This window comes from Scyliorhinus torazame, chromosome 5 (assembly GCF_047496885.1).
Source record: "Scyliorhinus torazame isolate Kashiwa2021f chromosome 5, sScyTor2.1, whole genome shotgun sequence".
Classification (NCBI taxonomy): Eukaryota; Metazoa; Chordata; class Chondrichthyes; order Carcharhiniformes; family Scyliorhinidae; genus Scyliorhinus; species Scyliorhinus torazame.
The window spans coordinates 282,394,797-282,417,688 of NC_092711.1; the positions used below are offsets into that span (position 1 = coordinate 282,394,797).

General features: G+C 53.3%; 1 protein-coding gene across 6 annotated transcripts in view; it reads right to left on the reverse strand.

The window, feature by feature from the left end:
* The window catches only part of gria3b (glutamate receptor, ionotropic, AMPA 3b), a 626,694-nt gene that overhangs the window by 525,410 nt on the left and 78,392 nt on the right, over window positions 1-22,892 (reverse strand). For all 6 annotated transcript variants that reach the window (XR_011946682.1, XM_072505636.1, XM_072505635.1 and 3 more), the window contains exon 3: window positions 4,251-4,490. Coding sequence is in view for 5 of the 6 variants with exons in the window: in XM_072505636.1 (XP_072361737.1) it covers window positions 4,251-4,490 (240 nt within the window). In the remaining variant the exon portion in view is untranslated. The remainder of the gene's footprint in view (window positions 1-4,250; window positions 4,491-22,892) is intronic.

Here is a 22,892-nt window from a genome sequence, read left to right on the forward strand (position 1 = left end):
AGGCCTGTAGTAAACCTCCAACATTGTGACTGAACCGTTCTTATTCCTGATCTCGACCATATAGCCTCACTGCCCTCTGAGGTGTCCTCCCGCAGTACAGCTGTGATATTCTCCCTAACCAGTAGTGCAACTCCTCCACCCCTTTTACCTCCCCCTTGATCCCACCTGAATCATCTAAATCCTGTAATGTTTAGCTGCCAATCCTGTCCTTCCCTCAATCAGGTCTCTGTAATGGCAATAACAATTGAATTTTCCAAGAGACTTTTATCCCAGATGAGCCCCAATTTGTTATGGGCCAGGGATTAGAGAACCCCAAAGTGTATCATGGAGTTCACCTGACCCACAACTTTTAATAGATTGTGGTTATGGGGAGCACACGGCCCTACTCTGCAGGTGTGATGCAATAGAAATCTACAGTACTTTTAAATTAAAACAATGCTTATTTATGAAACCAGTTAACACTTTATAAACCCACAGTGAACATCTTAACAACTATCAACAACAATAAATCCCCGAAAGAATACAGTACTCGCTAAGTAACTCTTAATCTTTCCTTGCAACATACATAAGACAAAATGACCCCTTTTTACAAAAATACATCAAGTTTAACTATTTTAGAAACCCCATTTCTTAAAGGCACTCTCACATGACAAGTGTATCTCTTGAACTGGTTTTATGTGGCAAATAATCTAATTCTGGAAATTTTGATATTTATTTCCACATCTTGTGTTACCTTTATACTTTACTACGATTATCTTTTCTTTCACAATAAGCTTTAGACAAGTACTCCCAAATTGAAAATTGCCTGTAGCTGGTTTAGCACAGTGGGCTAAATAGCTGGCTTGTAAAGCAGACTAAGGCCAGCAGCGCAGGTTCAATTCCCGTACCAGCCTCCCCGAACAGGCGCCGGAATGTGGCGACTAGGGGCTTTTCACAGTAACTTAATTTGAAGCCTACTTGTGACAATAAGCGATTTTCATGTAATTCATTTCATTTCATGAGGTATAAATCTGTCTTGAAAGGGTTTTGTATGAATAGAATTAAATATCACAGCATCATAGATCTGAATTTGTTAAGTGCCAGGGGTCCCAGGATAGGGAGGGTAGAGAAGGCCTGGGGGTTTGTGTGGGGCACAATCAGCTTTCCAAGGGTGGAGGGTGGAGGGGGGGGGGGGGCAGGTCTGGAGGTCATTGGGCTATCGGAGAAGGTGGGAGTGGCCCCAGTCAGAACGGAACTTCCAATGGAGGCTCTGCCTCCCTTCGTTTCTGCCCAAGGTATAAATTGCTTGATTTTCAGCCAAACCTCGCAGATCTCTAAATCAGCTGCCAATTTCTGCAAGGTTGGGGCAGGCAGGGCAACCCAAAAGGAATCCTGTCCCTCCAATTTTGTGATCCCTCCTGAGTTCTTAGTTTCCAGACACCTCAAATATTTGCAGTGGAATTCTCCGTTGGCGGAATCGCCACCGGCAGCGTGCCCAGGCACGTGGGTTTCCCAACGGCGTGTCGTGGCCACAATGGGAAACCCCATTGGCTGGCTGCGGGAATGGAGAATCCCGCTGTCGATGGGGACGCTCCACGTCGGAAAATATAGCTGGTGCTTTGGTGGGGTGTTTCCCACCCGCTTTTTGGGTAAGGTTCAGACGTGGGGCTTGGGGAGTGTCTCACCGGTAAATCCCTTCGAATTTTTTTCTGTCGTGGGGAACTGGCCAGATCGGCTCTCAGAGATTGGGGTATCATTTTGAAAGGGTGCTCCAATCTCAAAGTGAGTTGAGGGTCCCCCACACGTCCCACCCACAGACAATGCGACCCCCCAGCAGACAAGGGCAATACCCCAAGCCCTTGTCACTGAGAGGCAACCTCCACCCCCCACCCGTAAATAAAAGCTAGCGGGGGGCCCTGCCCACACACCCATGTCCCCACCCTCCCCCGACACCACCAAGGCATGAGGGTGACCCTGTCCCTGACCCATCCATCCTTGTGGACATCAACCCCACCACGCAAGTGAGTATACCCCGCTAAGGCGTCACTGAGGACCCCCCCTGTTTAGGGCCTCCTACATTCAGTGCCTCCGCCTTCACCCCTCCAACCTTCACGATGCTCTTTCATACCCTTCCTTTACCCCCCACCCTTCATTCCCGCCATCCCCCTTTTCATGGGCATGGCCGCCATTGGACACTGCCAACCAGGTTCCGAGGCACTGTGCTAGGACACTGTCCTTTTCTGTCCCTGACCAGCTGGGAGGTTCCAATGGCCTCCAAAATCCCTGGCGTGGTCATCATGCCTGGTCTCCGCTTGTGGAGAGCAGTATTAACTGGCACCCGGTTGAAGCCTCGCCAGTTGGCCGGTGACTCCCAGGAGCCGGGAGGCTGCAGCCTCAAACTCGCCACGCATATTTAGATGACCCTAAAGGCTCAGTTAAATATGATTATCTGGATCACGTCCTGTGAGGGCATGATCCAGATTGCAGCAGATGTGACGAGTCGGGTGACTCGCGATCGGCCCGTGCAAAGCCTTTGGGCCTCCCCCATGATGCAACGGGTTCGGCGGCAGGACAATCGCACCCATAGTGGCTTAATGGACCGTTCTTTAATGATGCCAAAGTGGAAAACAGTGCTTTCCAACAAATAACATACAATTAGTTTCTTGAGCACTGAAAAAACAGATGAATATTAAAAGATCATAGAATTTACAGTGCAGAAGGAGGCCATTCGGCCCTTCGAGTCCAAACCGGCTCCTGGAAAGAGCACCCCACCCATGGTCAACACCTCCACCCTATCCCCATAACCCAGTAACCCCACCCAATACTAAGGGCAATTTTGGACACTAAGGGCAATTTATCATGGCCAATCCACCTAACCTGCACATCTTTGGACTGTGGGAGGAAACCGGAGCACCCGGAGGAAACCCACGCACACACGGGGAGAACGTGCAGACTCCGCACAGACAGTGCCCCAAGCAGGAATCGAACCTGGGTCCCTGGTGCTGTGAAGCAATTGTGCTAGCCACAATGCTACCGTGCTGCCCAAAAGAGACTGAAAATTCTTTAAGATCCTAGCTACTTCTATGTCAAAGATGAAGATTTTCACTTCCATTATATTATGCAGCATCCACATTCAGATTTATTAAGTGCAGAGTACGAAGTTGGAACACCTCAGACAGTGAAATTCTGTCACACTTTGGACAAGAATGCGGTGTGAACAGATGCCTGCAAAAACTCGCCCAGCTGAAACTACAATATTTTACACAATAAAAGCTTTAAGGCTGATGGAGCTAAAGATTCAGAACGTTCAAAGCAAAGGCTTTGGGTCCTGATGACATCCTAACCCTCGTGCTAAAGACAGGTGGCCCAGAATTTCTCTGAGCTAGCTGTTCCAGTACAGCTCCCACGCTGGTATCAAATCCAACCCAGCCAGTAACTGCCCCATCAACCTAATCCTAATCATCAGCAAAGTGATGGAAGATGTTGTCAACAATGCTATCAACTGGCACTTACTCACTAACAGTCTGCTGCTCACTGATGCTCAGCTTGGGTTCTGCTCGAAACAGTCACGTCCAGGCCTCATTACAGCCTTGCTCCAAACATGAACACACAAGCTGAGGGTGAGGGTGATTGCCCTTGACATATGGACAGCACTAAGTCAGTGTGAACGAGCTTACTTTCGGGAGGAGTGGAGAGGCTCTCAAACCACTTGATTTTGGTGCTCTTGGGACCAGATCAAAATCTGACACCCAACCTGTATCAATGAGCATCTGAAAATAGAGAACAAAGAACAAAAAACAATACAGTACAGGAACAGGGCCCTTCGGCCCTCCGAGCCTGTACCGGTCATGAAGTACCAGCGTAACTAACCATAAACATCAAACCCGATCAATGGAATAATTTCAAATTTGAACAATCAAAGAAAAAAAAAAATTCCTGCTGAATACTATTTCAAGGCTGACAGTCATTTCTCTCCTTCAATATTCTGGGGTTTAATGAGAGCCACATTCCTTAGCGACTGATAGGACTGATTTATCAGAAAACTCATGAATTTCAAACATGAATTATTAAGATTTCTTTGAATGACATTTTTAGTATCGAAATAATTAGTTACTTGGATATGTAGATTTACTGGTACATTGTCCCCTCACCCCACCGCCCCCCCCCCCCCCCCCCCCCCCCCCCCAAGCTAATCACAATCTAAGCAGTCATGCATGAATACCTTTGCGAAATGGGGGAGCGAGGGAAAGGTTTTGAGTATCATTGCTCACCTCTGTCTGTGTCATACAGATAGACAAATCTCTCCCATTTGTAGTGGGTAAGAAGGCTTAAGAGTGCTCCTTGCAGTGGTGGTCTCAGTTGAATAACAAACTGAACTTCTCCTTCTGTAGGAAAGCTTGGAGTGATGAAGGATGTGTGCAGCGCTCCGCAGAAAGACGTCAGCGTGTTCACAGATCTCTTATCATAGAACCCAAAAATGGCATAAACGCCTTTGGAATACTGTGAACAGACTGAAAGAAAAAAGAAAAGATCTTGGTTAGTTTTTGTAGGCATCACGTTGACATTTGAACTTTCATTATCTACATTCCAAATCATCTTCCCTCTTGTGTTATTTTGTGCAGACCGTAGAGTGCACAGCAACCTAGGAAACTATCAAAGGTTCACCAACAACTTTCAAAAGGGCTGACCTCGCCTTCAACAGCTCACACTTCAAAGGGTCACAGAGAAGCAAGTAACTTAATTTGTAACTTAAGTGAAAAGACATCCTTTCATTTTTTTTGAAGGAAAAATGTAAGTACCTGAAAACCTGAAAGCAAATCCAGTTGAAAGTATAGAAACGATGAAGGTTAAAATTAAGGGTTTAAGGAGGATGCAGGTACTGAATTCAGGGTGAGCGGCTGTGAGATTTTGAGCAGTTTGATACAGGGAGTGTGGAGGCATTGGAGGTTTTGGCAGGCTTAAAAGTGGACATATCCCCAGGTCCGGATGAGTTGTATCCAGGCTGCTGTGGGAGTCAAGGGAGTAAATTATTAGGCCTCTGATCCAAATTTTGTAATCCTCCCTGGCCACAGGGGCGCTGCCAGATGATTGGGGGACAGCCAATGTGGTTCCATTTATCAAGAAGGGTGGTAGAGATAAATCAGATTACAGACCAGTGCGTCTCACATCAGTGGTAGGGGAACTATTGGTGAAAATTCTGAAGGACAAAATTAGAGCATTTTAGCTTTAAAGAGAGGCTGGATACACTCAGGTTGTTTTCTTTGGAGCACAGAAGGCTGAGGAGGGGACCTGATTCAGGTGTATAAGATTATGACGGGTATAGACAGGGTGGATAGAAAGAATCTGTTCCTTAGTTGAAGGGTCAATAACGAGGGGGCATCATTTAAGATGAAAGGAATGTAGGAGGTTCAGAGGGATTTGAGGAAAAAGACATTTCACCCAGAGGTGGTGAGAGTTGAGAATGCACTGTCTGGGAGAGTAGGAGAGGTGGGTAACCTCACAACCTTTAAAAAGTATGTGGATGAGCACTTGAAATGTCATAACATTCAAAGCCATAGGCCAAGGTGCTGGAAAGTGGAATTTGTGCAGATTTAGTGTAGTTTTGTTGATGTAGATTCGATGTACCATTTGTCAATGTTGATGTACCATTTGTCCACGTACTCTGTCGATTATTCTTTTGTCCACTATGTATGTACTGTATACGCTCCTTTGGCTGCAGAAAAATACTTTTCACTGTACTTCGGTACATGTGACAATAAATATTAATCAATCAATCAATCAATCATTGGCCGAAGGGCCTCTTCTGTAGTGTATGACTCTATGACTCTTTCCAAGGTGACCAGTGGTAGCTTCCCCTGAAACAGATTTTATGTAACCTAAAACATTTCAAGGCTAAAATCTCAGATCAGCCCATTGATGAAGTGCGCAATTTCTCTGCACCTGATTGAGGTGATGGAGCCCAAACCTCATGCTGCCTGTTCATCTCAATGCGTGGAAACACTGCCGACTGGCTGGAAGCACAACTGGGGGTCTAGGTGCGTGCCGGACTAGAATGACTTACATTTCTTAAAGGCAGCCTGCCACCTTCCGCTTCTTAAAGGCAGCCTGCCACCTTCCGCTTCTTAAAGGCAGCCTGCCACCTTCCGGTTCTTAAAGGCAACCTGCCACCTTCCGCTTCTTAAAGGCAGCCTGCCACCTTCGGCTTCTTAAAGGCAGCCTGCCACCTACCGCTTCTTAAAGGCAGCCTGCCACCTTCCGCTTCTTAAAGGCAGCCTGCCACCTTCCGGTTCTTAAAGGCAACCTGCCACCTTCCGCTTCTTAAAGGCAGCTGCCACCTTCCGCTTCTTAAAGGCAGCCTGCCACCTTCCGCTTCTTAAAGGCAGCCTGCCACCTACCGCTTCTTAAAGGCAGCCTGCCACCTTCCGCTTCTTAAAGGCAGCCTGCCACCTTCCGCTTCTTAAAGGCAGCCTGCCACCTACCGCTTCTTAAAGGCAGCATGCCACCTTCCGCTTCTTAAAGGCAGCCTGCCACCTCCACTTCTGAAAGGCAGCATGCCACCTTCCGCTTCTTAAAGGCAACCTGCCAAATTCGACTTCTGAAAGGCAGCCTGCCACCTTCCACTTCTGAAAGGCAGCATGCCACCTTCCGGTTCTTAAAGGCAGCCTGCACCTTCCAGTTCTTAAAGGTAGCCTGCCACCTTCCACTTCTTAAAGGCAGCCTGCCACCTTCCGGTTCTTAAAGGCAGCCTGCCACCTTCCGGTTCTTAAAGGCAGCCTGCCACCTTCCAGTTCTTAAAGGTAGCCTGCCACCTTCCACTTCTTAAAGGCAGCCTGCCACCTTCCGGTTCTTAAAGGCAGCCTGCCACCTTCCGGTTCTTAAGGTAGCCTGCCACCTTCCACTTCTTAAAGGCAACCTGCCAAATTCGACTTCTGAAAGGCAGCCTGCCACCTTCCACTTCTGAAAGGCAGCATGCCACCTTCCGGTTCTTAAAGGCAGCCTGCCACCTTCCAGTTCTTAAAGGCAGCCTGCACCTTCCACTTCTGAAAGGCAGCATGCCACCTTCCACTTCTTAAAGGCAGCCTGCCACCTTCCGGTTCTTAAAGACAGCCTGCCACCTTCCGCTTCTGAAAGGCAGCCTGCCACCTTCCGGTTCTTAAAGGCAGCCTGCCACCTTCAGTTCTTAAAGGTAGCCTGCCACCTTCCACTTCTTAAAGGCAGCCTGCCACCTTCCGGTTCTTAAAGGCAGCCTGCCACCTTCCGGTTCTTAAAGGCAGCCTGCCACCTTCCAGTTCTTAAAGGTAGCCTGCCACCTTCCACTTCTTAAAGGCAGCCTGCCACCTTCCGGTTCTTAAAGGCAGCCTGCCACCTTCCGGTTCTTAAAGGTAGCCTGCCACCTTCCACTTCTTAAAGGCAACCTGCAAATTCGACTTCTGAAAGGCAGCCTGCCACCTTCCACTTCTGAAAGGCAGCATGCCACCTTCCGGTTCTTAAAGGCAGCCTGCCACCTTCCAGTTCTTAAAGGCAAGCCTGCCACCTTCCACTTCTGAAAGGCAGCATGCCACCTTCCACTTCTTAAAGGCAGCCTGCCACCTTCCGGTTCTTAAAGACAGCCTGCCACCTTCCGCTTCTGAAAGGCAGCCTGCCACCTTCCGGTTCTTAAAGGCAGGGAGGTGGGGGGGGGGGGGGGGGGGGGGGAGGGGGAGGTGGGGGGGGGGGGGGGAGGTGGGGGAGGGAGGGGGGAGGTGGGGGAGGGAGGGGGGTGTCATCATATGCACCAGTATATCATGGTGCAGACACACACACTGATGGACACACAGCGAGACCAATCAACACACACAACCACCGCAGCCAATCACCAGTTAGAGTACACTCACTATAAAGACAGAGGGCATCAGTTTTCCCGCTCATTCAGGATGCAGCCTCTCAGAAGGACAGAGCTTACAGCTTACAGCACAGATCTTCACCATGTGCTGAGTGCATAGACTGGTTAGGATAGGCATAGGTCTTTAGTTTAATCTAACATCGTGTAACCCACAGTGAAAAGTATGTTCAACAGATCCTAGCTTAATAAAATAGTGTTGAACTATTTTTAAGTGTTGGTGGCCTGTATGTGTTTATTGGATCCAGAGCACCCAACACATCATGGTACCAGTAGTTGAGGGATGTTAGAACTTCTTAGACCTACCTGCAAGTGATCTGTCTTCCACCAGCATATAGCCATCCTGCAAAATGGACAGCGTCCGCCCGCTGCCGGCGCTCCGCATCACCGGTAAACCTAGGGGCCAACTGGAAGATATTCAAACAACGCTTCCAGCTCTTCCTTGAAGCCACAGACCGGGAAGCTGCCTCAGACACCAGGAAGATCGTTCTCTTCCTAGACACGGCTAGGAATCCACGTTTTCAATTCTCTACCTTTGCTGATGGTGAAGATAAATCAAAATTCAAGATGGTCCTCCTTAAGTTTGACAGTCACTGCGACATCGAGGTGAATGAAAGTTTTGAGCGCTATGTATTCCAACAGCGTTTGCAAGGTAAGGATAAACCTTTCCAGTCCTTTCTCACCCACCTCCGCATCCTTGCGCAGTCCTGTAATTACGGGTCCACCTCCGACTCCATGATACGCGACCAGATCGTTTTCGGTGTTCAGTCGGACCCCCTACGCCAGCAGCTCCTCAAGGTAAAGCAGCTCACCCTAGCGATTGCCATCGAGACCTGCGTGCTACATGAACACGCCACTAGTCGGTATTCCCACATCCAAGCGGCTGAAACGACGTGGCAAGGTCCCCACGAGGCAGAACGGGTCCAAGCAATCGAGCAACTCCAGGGCCTCAGCCTGGATGAGGGCGGCCATTTCGCACGCTTTCACGGACTCCCGTGCTAGTGCGCACCGAAGGAAGGGGACGGCGACATCGACGTACGTACTGCGCAGGGTGCGCACCAGGCATGACTGCACTGCGCATGCGCGGTGGCGCAGCGAATGTACTGATGCTACAACGTGTGGAACTGTGGCTCCACCCACTTAAAGCGGCAATGCCCTGCCAAATCCCGACAATGCCTGAGATGTGGCAAACTTGGCCATTATGCTGCTTTATGCAGATCAGCTCAGCCTGCCAACTCTGGTCGCTCCAGCCAGCCTCGCAGGAATGTCCGGGCCATTCAACCCACGGTCACCGAGCCCGATTCGGACCTGCTACCTGATATTGACACCAAGGACCCGAAGGCGCCTTTTCGAGTCGGTATCATTACAAAAAACAGGGTGTCCCCGAAGCAAAGAATCCAGCCTCTATCGGTATACAGCATCGATCCGGACAATGAGTGGAGTGCCACCCTTACGGTCAACCGGTCCCAAATACGATTCCGCCTGGACACCGGCGAATGGAGGGAACTCAAAGCAAAACTGACCACGGCCCCGGTCTTAGCCTTCTTTGAACAAGCAAAGGAGACCAAAATTTCGACCGATGCCAGTCAATCCGGCTATGGTATTAAAGGTATTACGGTACCTGAGAGGCTAAAGTACCATTGGTGGAACCGGTCTGCTTGCTATTGGCTAGAGTGTCTAATAGCTCCGCCCTGATAGGCAGGGTATAAGAACCCATGCCCGCCCCAGCAGCCCTCATTCTGTACCTGAGCTGCTGGGGAAAACATCTAGCTTATTAAAGCCTTCAGTTGGACTACAACCTCGTTTTAGTGGTCATTGATCGTGCATCAATTTAATAAGCTAGAATTTTAAGAAGAAAGGATGGAGCTCCGAATCAAGCCGGAGTGTCTGCAACTTAGCCCCCACGCGGCGAACTCAGCAGCAATCTTTAAGCACTGGCTGGAATGTTTTAAAGGGTATATCGAGACGGCCGAAAACGCACCCATGGGAGAGCAGAAACTGCACGTCCTGCACTCAAGGGTGAGCCCGGAGATTTACACCCTCATCGAGGAAGCGGAAGACTTCGATGCAGCAATCGAGCTGCTAAAAGGGACACTATATTCGCCCGGTAAACCAGGTCTACGCCCGGCACCTGCTTGCAACAAGAAGACAAACCCCTGGGGAATCGCTGGAGGAATTCTACCATGCACTCCTGGTGTTGGGAAGCAGCTGCGGCTGCCCGCAAGTTTCGGCGAGCGAACACACGGAACTCTTAGTCCGGGACGCTTTCGTGGCAGGTATGCTTTCATCACAAATCCGCCAGCGCCTTTTAGAGAAGGAAGCCCTGGGTCTCAGGGAGGCACGGGCCCTTGCAGGCTCCCTGGACGTGGCCTCCAGGAATGACCGCGCCTACGTTCCTGACCGCGCGGCAGCCTGCTGGGCAACGTGGAACCCCCGCAGCGGCCGACACCGAGACTTCCCCCCGTTCCCCCCGCAGGCCTGCGCTGCAAGGCGGCCTGGCAACCCCGAGGGGCCCCGCTGCTACTTTTGCGGGCAGGCCAAGCACCCCCGCCAGCGCTGCCCGGCCCGCGCATCCACCTGCAAGAGATGCAGCAAAAAGGGCCATTTTGTGGGGGTATGACAGGCCCGAGCGGTGGCCGCGGTCTCCAGCGGCGAATCCGGACCGCCACCACAAACTTCTCCAAGGGCCCCGTGCGGCCAGCGGTCGCCGCCACCCCATAGCCCAGGGCCACGTGCGGATCCCGGGCGCATCCATCTTGTTCCATGGACGCCACGCTTGAGGGATGGGCGCTGCCATTTTGTGCACCCCCGGCCATGTGCGACCTATGGGAGACGCCATCTTGGATGAACCCCCAGGATCCCAGCTCGGCCGACCACACACTGCCTGAACAGAATTCCCAACTACTGCGATTGGCCTTGGTGACTCTGGATCAGTCTCGACCTCGAGTACTGTCAACCGCTACGACGACCGTTTTCATCAACGGCACGAGACGTCCTGCATAATTGACTCTGGGAGCATGGAGAGCTTCATACACCCCGACACGGTAAGGCGCTGTTCTCTCCTCATCCACCCTGTTAATCAAAAAATCTCACTGGCCTCCGGTTCCCACTCAGCAGAGATAAAGGGGTTTTGTGTAGCAAACCTCACAGTCCAGGGAAGGGAGTTAAAAAATTTCCGTCTCTACGTCCTTCCCCACCTCTGCGTGGCTACACTCCTGGGTTTAGACTTCCAGTGTAACCTTCAAAGTCTGACATTCCAATTCGGCGGCCCTATACCCCCTCCTTACTGTCTGCGGCCTCGCGACCCTTAAGGTCGACCCGCCTTCCCTGTTTGCGAACCTCACCCCGGATTGCAAACCCGTCACCACCAGGGGCAGACGCTACAGTGCCCAGGACCGGATCTTTATTAGGTCAGAGGTCCAAAGGCTACTGAGGGAAGGGGTCATTGAAGCCAGTAACAGCCCCTGGAGAGCTCAAGAAGTGGTGGTAAAGACCGGGGAGAAGCCTAGGATGGTCATTGACTACAGTCAGACCATCAACAGGTTTACGCAGCTGGACGCGTACCCCCTCCCCCGCATATCCGACCTGGTAAACAGGATGCGCATTATAAGGTCTTCTCCACGGTGGATCTCAAGTCCGCCTACCACCAGCTCCCCCTCTGCACTAGTGACCGCAAATACACTGCCTTCGAGGCAGACGGGCAGCTCTGTCACTCCTTAAGGGTTCCCTTTGGTGTCACTAACGGGGTCTCAGTCTTCCAGCGCGAGATGGACCGAATGGTTGACCGGTACGATTTACGGGCAACATTCCCGTATCTCGATAATGTTACCATCTGCGGCCACGACCAGCAGGACCACGACACCAACCTCTGAAAATTTCTCCAGACCGCTAAAATCCTTAACCTAACTTCCAATAAGGATAAATGTGTGTTTAGCACCGACCGCCTCGCCATTTTCGCCTACGTAGTGCAAAATGGAGTTATGGGCCCCGACCCTGAACGCATGCGCCCCCTTATGGAGTTCCCCCTCCCTCACGGCTCTAAGGCCCTAAAACACTGCATAGGGTTTTTTAGCTACTACGCCCAGTGGGTCCCCAACTGTGTGGACAAGGCCCGTCCCTTGATCCAATCCACAGTTTTCCCCCTGTCGATAGAGGCCCGCCAGGCCTTCAGCTGCATCAAAGCAGACATTGCAAAGGCCACGATGCATGCCATCGACGAGTCCCTCCCCTTCCAGGTCGAGAGCGATGCATCCGACGTAGCTCTGGCGGCAACTCTCAGCCAAGCGGGCAGACCTGTGGCCTTCTTCTCCCGTACCATCCATGATTCTGAAATCCACCACTCCTCAGTCGAAAAGGAGGCCCAGGCCATAGCAGAAGCTGTGCGACATTGGAGGCATTACCTGGCTGGCAGGAGATTCACTCTCCTCACGGACCAACGGTCGGTTGCTTTCATGTTCGATAATGCACAGCGGGGCAAGACAAAAAACGACAAGATCTTGCAGTGGAGGATCGAACTCTCCACCTACAACTACGAGATCTTGTAGTGTCCCGGGAAGCTGAATGAGCCTCCTGACGCCCTGTCCCGCGGCACATGTGCCACCGCACAAGTGGACCGCCTCCGAACCCTCCACAAGGACCTCTACCACCCGGGGGTCACTCGCTTTTTCCATTTCGTCAAGACCCGCAACCTGCCCTACTCTATCGACGAGGTCAGGACTGCCACCAGGGACTGCCAAATCTGCGCGGAGTGCAAACCACATTTCTACCGACCAGAGCACCTGATAAAGGCTTCCCATCCCTTTGAACGCCTCAGCATGGACTTCAAAGGCCCCCTCCCCTCCACTGACCGCAACACATACTTCCTGAACGTGATTGACGAGTACTCCCGGTTCCCATTCGCCATCCCTGCCCGACATGACCGCAACCACCGTCATCAAGGCCCTCCATATCATCTTTGCACTGTTTGGGTTCCCCGCTTACATACACAGCGATAGGGCGTCCTCCTTTATGAGCGACGAACTGCGTCAATTCCTGCTCAGCAAGGAAACGGACAGGTAGAGAGGGAGAACGGTCTGGAAGACCGTCCTACTGGCCCTACAGTCCAGGAACCTCCCAGTCTCCCACTGGCAAGAAATCCTCCCGGATGCCCTCCATCCGGTCACTACTTTGTACAACCACTAATCAGACACCTCGCGCACGTCTCCTTGTCTTCCCTAGGAAGTCCTCCTCTGGGACCTCGCTCCTGACCTGGCTGGCAGCACCTGGACCCATCCTGCTCCAAAAACACGTGTGGGCGCACAAGTCGGCCCTGTTGGTCGAGAGAGTCCATCTTCTCCATGCTAACCCCCAGTAGGCGTACGTGGCGTACCCCGATGGCCGACAAGATACGGTCTCCCTACGAGACCTGTCGCCCGCCGGTACTCCACGCACATTCCAGCCACCAGTCCCACCCTCCCCTCCACCGCAGTACCTTACAGGAGGATCGGTCCTTCCGCCGCCCGTCTAGGCCCCCCCCACCCACCGACGCCCCCCCGCAGGCACTCCCTTCCCAGGTCAGCCGTTTTCCCCACCAGCGCCGTCGAGGGGTAACGAAGCTGCCATGGAGATCGAAGCCACGTTCCCGGAGTCACAGACCCCCGAGCCTCCACCGGAGTCACCACTGAGGCTCCGACGATCACAGAGGACGACCAGGGCCCCCGATCGACTGATTGCTTCATTTTACCTGTAATCTGTAAATATAAAACCAAATGTACATAGCTACCAGACTTGTAAATAGTTACTAAACACTGTATGGAGGTATTACGGTACCTCCATAACTAATTATACCATGTTGTTATGTTTTGTAGGTTCTGGCCACCACCCCCGCCGGACTTTTTTTTAACAGGGGATAAATGTGGTATTATAGGTATTACGGTACCTGAGAGGCTAAAGTACCATTGGTGGATCCTGTATGCTTGCTATTGGCTAGAGTGTATAATAGCTCCGCCCTGATAGGCGGGGTATAAGAACCCGTGCCGCCCCAGCAGCCCTCATTCTGTCCCGGAGCTGCTGGGGGAAACATCCAGCTTATTAAAGCCTTCAGTTGGACTACAACCTCGCTTTAGTGGTCATTGATCGTGTATCACCGGCATTGGGGCAGTGCTCCTTCAACGTGATGAGGCCTCACCATGGGCCCCCGTTGCATATGCGTCGCGTGCGATGACCCCCATGGTGCAGCGCTACGCGCAGATAGAAAAGGAGTGCCTGGGCCTTCTGACCGGTGTTGTTAAATGTCACGATTATGTCTACGGACTTCCTCAATTCACCGTCGAGACCGACCATCGCCGGCTGATCAATATAATACAGAAAGACTTGAACGACATGACGCCTCGCCTCCAGCGTATTCTTCTCAAGCTCTGGCGATATGACTTCCAGCTGGTATACACCCCAGGCAAGGACCTCATCATTGCTGATGCTCTCTCCAGGGCAGTCAACACTCCATGTGACCCAGCGGGATTTGTCTGCCAGGTTGACGCCCATGTGGCATTCGCGGCCTCCAATCTACCTGCCTCGGATTAACGCCTCGTCCAAATTCGCCGCGAGACGGCGGCTGACCCCTTGCTACAGCGTGTCATGCGCCACCTAATGGACGGGTGGCTGAAGGGCCAATGCCCTCAATTCTATAATGTCAGAGATGATCTGGCGGTAGTAGACGGGGTTCTTCTAAAATTGGACCGCATTGTCATCCCGCATAGCATGCGCCAGCTTGTCCTGGAACAACTACACGAGGGCCACCTTGGCGTGGAAAAGTGCCGCCGACAGACCCGAGAGGCAGTTTACTGGCCCGGCATTAATGAGGACATAGTCAGGGGCAGCATGGTGGCGCAGTGGTAGCACTGCAGTCTCACGGCGCCGAGGTCCCAGGTTCGATCCCGGCTCTGGGTCACTGTCCGTGTGGAGTTTGCACATTCTCTCCGTGTTTGCGTGGGTTTCGCCCCCACAACCCAAAGATGTGCAGGGTAGGTGGATTGAACACACTAAATTGCCCCTTGATTGGAAATAAATTAATTGGGTACACAAATTTTTTTTTTTTTAAATGAGGACATAGCCAACACAGTGCTCAACTGCCCCACTTGTCAGCGCTTCCAACCGGCCCAACCACGTGAGACCCTACAGCCCCATGAGTTGGTCACATCACCATGGACCAAGGTGGGCATCGACCTGGGTAGAGACTATGTCCTGATCGTGGACTACTTTTCGAATTACCCGGAGGTGATACGGTTGCACGACCTCACCTCGTCTGCAGTCATTCGTGCATGTAAAGAAACCTTTGCTCGACCCGACATCCCGCTCACGGTTATGTCGGGCAATGGCCCCTGCTTCGCCAGCCAACTTTGCCAGGCGGTACAATTTTGCCCATGTGACGTCCAGTCCCCTGTATCCCCCAATCCAACGGCAAAGCGGAGAAGGGAGTACATATCGTCAAACGGCTCCTCTGCAAGGCTGCCGATGCTGGGTCCGATTTCTACCTCGCCTTGCTGGCCTATCACTCCGCCCCACTGTCCACTGGCCTGTCGCCAGCCCAGTTACTCATGAGTCGCACCCTGAGGACGACGGTGCCGTCCAGCCATGTCCCAGACCTCGACCACGTTCCAGTTCTTCGCCGGATGCAGCTGTCTCGTGCACAGCACAAGGCGGCTCATGATGCCCGTGCAGCTGATGTCCCTGCTCTGGCTCCAGGTGACAACGTCCGCGTCCATCTTCCGGATGGTGGCTGGTCTGCAACCGCTGTTGTCCTTTGGCAGGTGGCCCCCCGCTCGTTCCTGGTTCGTCTACCACATGGCTCTATTCTGCGCCGCAATCGACGCGCACTTCGTCTCGTTCCACGTTCGCCACGTGATCCTCCAGTGTCGCCTCGCCCTCCTGCTGACCCTGCCTCGGACTATGCAGAGCTCCCTGTCACTCTGCCTCCCCCTGACTTTGACGCAGTCCAGCCCACTCCTGAACCGGCGGCTCTCGACCCACCCGTGAGGCGGTCAACCAGAATTCGTCGCCCACCTCAGAGACTAAATTTATGAACTTTTTGAATTTATGGACTCTCTGAATTGTTTCGTTGCTTTGTTTGATCGTTTCCCTGGTTTGTATATAGTGTTGATCTCATTACTCTTGTTGCATACTGCTTCTCTGCACCAGGCACCTTCCCATATAAATAGCTTAGTTCTCATGTGCATAGTCCTGTAAATATGTCTTCGCACCCCACACGTAGTTCGGAACATTATCAACACACATTATTTATTGCCACACACATATTTATTTATAAAAGGGGGGATGTCATAATAAAACCAGTATATCATGGTGCAGACACACACACTGATGGATACACAACAAGACCAATCAACACACACAACACCGCAGCCAATCACCAGTTAGAGCACACTCACTATAAAGACAGAGAGCATCAGTTTTCCCGCTCATTCGGGATGCAGCCTCTCAGAAGGACAGAGCTTACAGCTTACAGCACAGATCTTCACCATGTGTTGAGCGCATAGACTGGTTAGGGAGGTGGGGGAGGGGGGGAGGGAGGGCTGGGAGGTGGGGAGGTGGGGGAGGGGGGTTGGGGAGGGGGAGGTGGGGGAGGGAGGCAGGGGGGAGGGAGGGCTGGGAGGTGGGGAGGGGGAGGTGGGGAAGGGGGGGTGGTGGGGGAGGTGGGAGGAGGAGGGGGAGGGGGGGAAGTGAGGGAGGGGGAGGTGGGGGAGGGGGAGGGGTGAGGTGGAAGGGGAGGGAGGCAGGGAGGGGGAGGGAAGGAGGGAGGGAGGGAGGGTGGTGAGGTGAGGGAGGGAGGGAGGGAGGGAGGGGGAGGTGAGGGTGGGAAGGCGGGGCAAGGGTGTGGAGGTGGGGGGGAGGGAGGGAGGGCAGGGAGGCGGGGGAGGGAAGTAGGGCGGGGAGGTGGGGAGGGAGGAGGGGAGGACGGGGAGGTCGGGGAGGGAAGGCAGGGAGGTGGGGCAAGGGCGGGTGGTGGGGGAGGGAGTGCTGGGAGGTGGGGGAGGGAGGGACGTGGGGGAGGGAGGGACGTGGGGGAGGGGAGGAGGTGGGGGGGGAAGAGGGGGAGGTGGGGGAGGGGGGAGGTGAGAGGGGGGAGGTGGGGAGGGGGAGGGGGAGGTCAGGAGGTGAGGGAGGGAGGGATGGTGGGGAGGTGAGGGAGGGAGGGCGGGGAGATGGGGGAGGGAGGGAGAGTGGGGAGGTGGGAGAGGGAGGAGGGTGGGGAGATGGGGGGAGGGAAGGAGGGCGGGGAGGTGGGGCAAGGGCGGGGAGGTGGGGAGGGAGGGAGGGGGTGGTGAGGGAGGGGGAGGTGGGGGGTGGTGGGGGAGTGGGGAGGTGGGGGAGGGGGGCAGGGAGATGGGGCAAGGGCGGGGTGGTGGGGGAGGGAGGGAAGGGGGAGGTGGGGGAGGGGGGGCGGAGTGGAAAAGGGAAAAGTTGTCAGCACTTGTACATAATTGGGTTTTTTGTGAATAAACCTGTGTCAAAGACAGACTGCCTCCTTTGCCAGATGGATGTTCAGTGAGTGAACAGGCTGGAGAGAGAGAGCTCTCTGGTTCTCCTGAGGCAGCAGTGGAGGCTTTGCTCTAGCAGGTGAAAGTCCATTTTTCATTTTTACCTCAGGACCTCGCGATGTCCTCAAGACATCCTCTCTCAGCACCAGGTACCTAAGTGGGCATTGTCGACCATGGACTTCCATTAGCTTGGTCCATGATTATGCTTGGAAAAGTACTGCAGTGGTTTGCCGTTGACCTCTGCAGAATGGCTGACCAGGAAATCTTCCCACCGTCAATACCTGTCTTCAAGCCGATTGGAAGGATTTACAGCTTGGTAATCAACTTGATTGGCCACGTTATAAATGCACGCACATTGGGCGCCAGATCCTGAAGTGGGAATTAAACCTGGAGCATCCAACCCAGAGGTTGGATGCTGTCAGTGCACCACAGAGAAGGAAAGCGGTGGCCAGCGAAACAAATCCCAGCAGTCTGGCCTCAAGTGCCTGGCTACCATGCCAGTAAAGGTTCGGTCACTTCACACAATTTGTCAAGGCCAGTGAATGCATCGTCCTATGACATAACTCCTGCTCACCGCACCACCACCTTCACATTCTTCCTGCATGCACTACAGCCCCATCACCCACCTATCAGCAATCGGGACCCATAGCTAACATTCTGATGTCTGCCTCACTCTCACACATTTCCCAATGCTGCAAGTTTCACAGCAACATCCCAATCTTCCATTTGCTTCCAGCTATTCAGCTATGGCAGGAACATTACCAAAACACAGTGCAACAGTGACACTCATCTCTTGCAGGATAACATTTCTTAAAACAGGAGGCAGCAGACAGAACCGGTAAGAGACAAGCATGCCTGTACCTCCTGAGCCCTGTGGAACAGCTGGAATTTTGCATTATGGAGGACTTTGACCATTGTATTGATCACTGCATCCAGCATCACTGCGATCATTCAAGATGATAGTATGTTTGCACCTTATCCACCTTCTCAAATCCCACTTCTGCCTGATTCTGCCACCTGGCTTGGATTGCAAGGTGAAGGTTTGTTTGGCCACGGACCTCTTCAGTTCACCTATTTCCCATACACTCATGCCAATCTTCCCCATCTGCATTTACATTTTCAGATACCCAAGACCTGTTACTGGATCGCCACTGCAGCTGTCAAAGGCCTGAGCAGCAGCAGATGTCTGATGAGGTAACACTGTCACTTTCATCTGACACAGACAGCCACAAGCTCACATAGCGGCAATGCACCGACTTAGAGATTGGATCAGCATGTTGTAAATCATCGGCCAGAGGCGAAGGATATCACACGTGCCAAGTTCCACGAGGACACTTTCTGTTGCAGGGAACATTGATGGGGAAGCATACAGGAGAAAATGGATGAGCATGCACAAAATGATTTGTGGTATATTGACAGGTCTGCCAAGATGGCCTACTGTCACAGTCAAGGAACACAGGAGTTCAGCAGAGAGCTTTGCGCAGAAATTGGAGCCCATCCTTTCTCCTGAGGATGTGGTGATTAACTCCATGACAGCACTTCTGGAGCTAACCATAATGCAATATCTGACGGTCAATGTCTCAGCTTCCAGTAGGACAAGCAGGTGTTGGTCAACAGCCCAGTGCTGCAATGGAAGGTCTGACTGAGGTCAAAACATCCATGCTTATTGCCATTCAAGCTTAGCCTGATGTCCCATAGGATCAAACAACTGCCTGCATGGCTACAGATACCAACATTCAAAAGGATTTTCAGCCTCTCACAGTGTGGTATTATCAGGTATTACAGTATCCAAGAGGCCGAAGACCATTGGTTAAACCAATTGGTTTACCATTGGCTGTTGGTACGTAGCTCCGCCTTGACGGGTGGGGTATAAGAACCGGTGCCGACCCAGAAGCCCTCACTTTCTGTACCGAAGCTGCTGGGGAACAGTTCTAGTCGATTAAAGCCTTCAGTTATGTTACAACCTCGTCTTTGAGTTTAATTGATTGTGCATCAATTTAATCGACTACACTTAAGCTGAAAGAATGGATCTCCGAATCAAGCCGGACCGGTGTCTACAACTCCACCCACGCGGAGAACTCGGCGGCGATATTTAAGCACTGGCTGCCGTGCTTTAAAGGCTACCTCGAGATGGCCGGAGGCACCCCCTCAGGAGAACAGAAACTGCATCTTCTGCACTCGAGAGTAAGCCCTGGAATTTTCACCCTCATCGAGGAGGCGGAGGACTACGATGCTGCGATCGAACTGTTAAAAGGTCATTATATCCGCCCTGTAAACCAGGTCTACGCACGTCACCTGCTCGCAACCTGATGGCAAAGCCCTGGGGAATCGCTGGAGGACTTCTACCATGCGCTACTGGTGCTGGGCGGAAACTGTGGCTGCCCGCAAGTTTCGGGGAGCGAGCACATAGAACTTTTAATCTGGGATGCCTTCGTAGCAGGTATGAGCTCCTCAGAGATCCACCAAAAACTCTTGGAAAAGGACACCCTGGGACTTAGAGAGGCACGGGCCCTGGCATGGTCCATGGATGTTGCCTCCAGAAACGCGCAGTCCTATGCGCCCGACCGCGCGGCGGCCCCCTGGGCTGCGTGGCATCCAGCAGCAGCAGCCCCACTGACCTTCCCCATGTCCCCACAGGCCTGCGCTGTAAGACGGCCCGCTAACCCGCTGTTTCTTCTGCGGGCAGGCGAAGCATCCCCGCACGTGCTGCCCGGCCCGCACCTCCATCTGCAAAGGGTGCAGCAAGAAGGGCCATTTTGTGGGGGTCTGCCAGGCACGAGCCGTGGCCACGGTCTCCAGCGACTCCGGACCATCGCGGCACTCTTCCCCTCGGGCCCCAGGCGGCCAGCACTCACCGCCACCCCCCTATCCTAGGGCCACGTCTGACCCACGGGCATGGCCATCTTGCCCCTTGGACACCACGCTGGGCGGATGGGCGGCGCAATTTTGTCCATCCCTGCCGCCATTTTGTCCAACCCCGACCACCATGTGTGATCCATGGGAGACGCCATCTTGGATGGGGCCCCAGGCCCCCAGCACTGCCAACTACATGCTGCCTGATCACAACCCGCAACTGCTCCATCTGGCCTCAGTGACGCTGGACCAAATTCGACCTCGGACACTCGCAACTGCAACAACGACGATGTTCATCAACGGTACGAGACGTTTTGCCTGATCGACTCTGGGGGCACGGAGAGCTTTATACACCCCGACACAGTAAGGCGCTGTTCACTTGTTACCCACCCTGTGAACCAAAGAATCTCCCTGGCCTCTGGGTCACACTCGGTGGAGATAAAGGGGTTCTGCCTAGCAAACCTCACTGTCCAAGGCAGGAAATTCAACAATTTCCGCCTTTATGTCCTGCCGCACCTCTGCGCGGCTACACTCCTTGGGTTGGACTTCCAATGTAACTTGCAAAGCCTGACCTTCAAATTCGGTGGCCCTATACCTCCCCTTACTGTCTGTGGCCTCGCGACCCCTAAGGTCGACCCGCCTTCCCTGTTTGCGAACCACACCCCGGATTGCAAACCCGTCGCCACCAGGAGCAGGCAGTACAGTGCCCAGGGCCGGACCTTCATCAGGTCAGAGGTCCAAAGGCTGCTGAGGGAAGGGGTCATTGAAGCTAGCAACAGTCCCTGGAGAGCTCAAGTAGTGGTGGTGAAGACCGGGGAGAAACATAGGATGGTCATTGACTACAGTCAGACCATCAACAGGTTTACGCAGCTGGATGCGTATCCTCTCCCCCGCATATCCGACCTGGTGAACAGGATCGCGCAATACAAGGTCTTCTCCACGGTGGATCTCAAGTCCGCTTACCATCTGCTACCCCTCCGCACTAGTGACCGCAAGTACACTTCGAAGCAGATTGGCGGCTCTACCAATTTTTAAGGGTTCCCTTTGGTGTCACTAATGGGGTCTCGGTCTTCCAACGTGCGATGGACCGAATGGTTGACCAATACGGCTTACGTGCAACATTCCCGTATCTGGATGTCATCATCTGCGGCCATGACCAGCAGGACCACGACACCATCCTCCGGAAATGTTTCCAGACCGAGAAAATCCTTAACTTAACGTATAAGGATAAATGCGTATTTAGCACCGACCGCCTAGCCATCCTCGGCTACGTAGTGCGAAATGGAGTTATAGGTCCCGACCCTGAACGCATGCGCCCCCTTATGGAGTACCCCCTCCCTTACTGTCCCAAGGCCCTGAAGCGCTGCCTCGGGTTTTTCAGTTATTACGCACAGTGGGTCCCCAGCTACGCAGACAAAGCCCGACCCCTAATCCAGTCCACAACCTTCCCCCTGTCGACGGAGGCCTGCCAGGCCTTCTGCTGCATCAAAGCAGGTATTGCAAAGGCCACGATGCGCGCCATCGACGAGTCCCTCCCCTTCCAGGTCGAGAGGGATGCGTTCGACATAGCTCTGGCCACCACCCTCAACCAAGTGGGCCAACCCGTGGCCTTCTTCTCCCGTACCCTCCATTCTTCAGAGATTCGCCATTCCTCTGTCGAAAAAGAGGCGCAAGCCATAGTAGAAGCTGTGCGATATTGGCGGCATTACCTGGCCGGCAGGAGATTCACTCTCCTCACTGACCAACGGTCGGTGGCGTTCATGTTTGATAATGCACAGCGGGGCAAGATAAAGAACGACAAGATCTTACGGTGGAGGATAGAACTCTCCACCTACAACTATGAGATCTTGTACCGTACTGGGAAGCTAAACAAGCCTTCCGATGCCCTGTCCCGCAGCACGTGTGCCACCGCACAAGTGGACCGCCTCCGAGCCCTCCACGAGGACCTCTGCCACCCGGGGGGTCACTCGTTTTTTTCCACTTCATTAAGACCCGCAATCTGCTCTACTCCATCGAGGAGGTCAAGACAGTCAGCAGGGACTGCCAAATCTGCGCGGAGTGCAAACCGCACTTCTACCGGCCAGAGAGGGCGCACCTGATAAAGGCTTCCCGTCCCTTTGAACGCCTCAGCATGGACTTCAAAGGCCCCCTCCCCTCCACCGACCGCAACACATATTTCCTGAACGTGATTGACGAGTACTCCCGGTTCCCATTCGCCATCCCCTGCCCCAACATGACCGCAAACACCGTCATCAAGGCCCTCCAGGGTATCTTTACACTGTTTGGTTTCCGTGCGTACATACACAGTGACAGGGCATCGCCTCAAGCAGGAGCATCGCCTCAAGCAGGTCGACCAGTTACAACCCCCGGGGAAACGGGCAGGTAGAGAGGGAGAACGGAACGGTATGGAAGACCGTTCTACTGGCCCTACCGTCCAGGAATCTCCCAGTCTCCCGCTGGCAAGAAGTCCTCCCGGAAGCCCTCCAGGCCACCCGGTCGCTGCTCTGTACAACTACCAATCAGACACCTCATGAACGTCTCCTTGTCTTCCCCAGGAAGTCCTCCGCCGGGATCTCGCTCCCAACCTGGCTAGCGACAACCGGACCCATCCTGCTTCGGAAGCACTTGCGTGCGCACAAGTCGGACCCGTT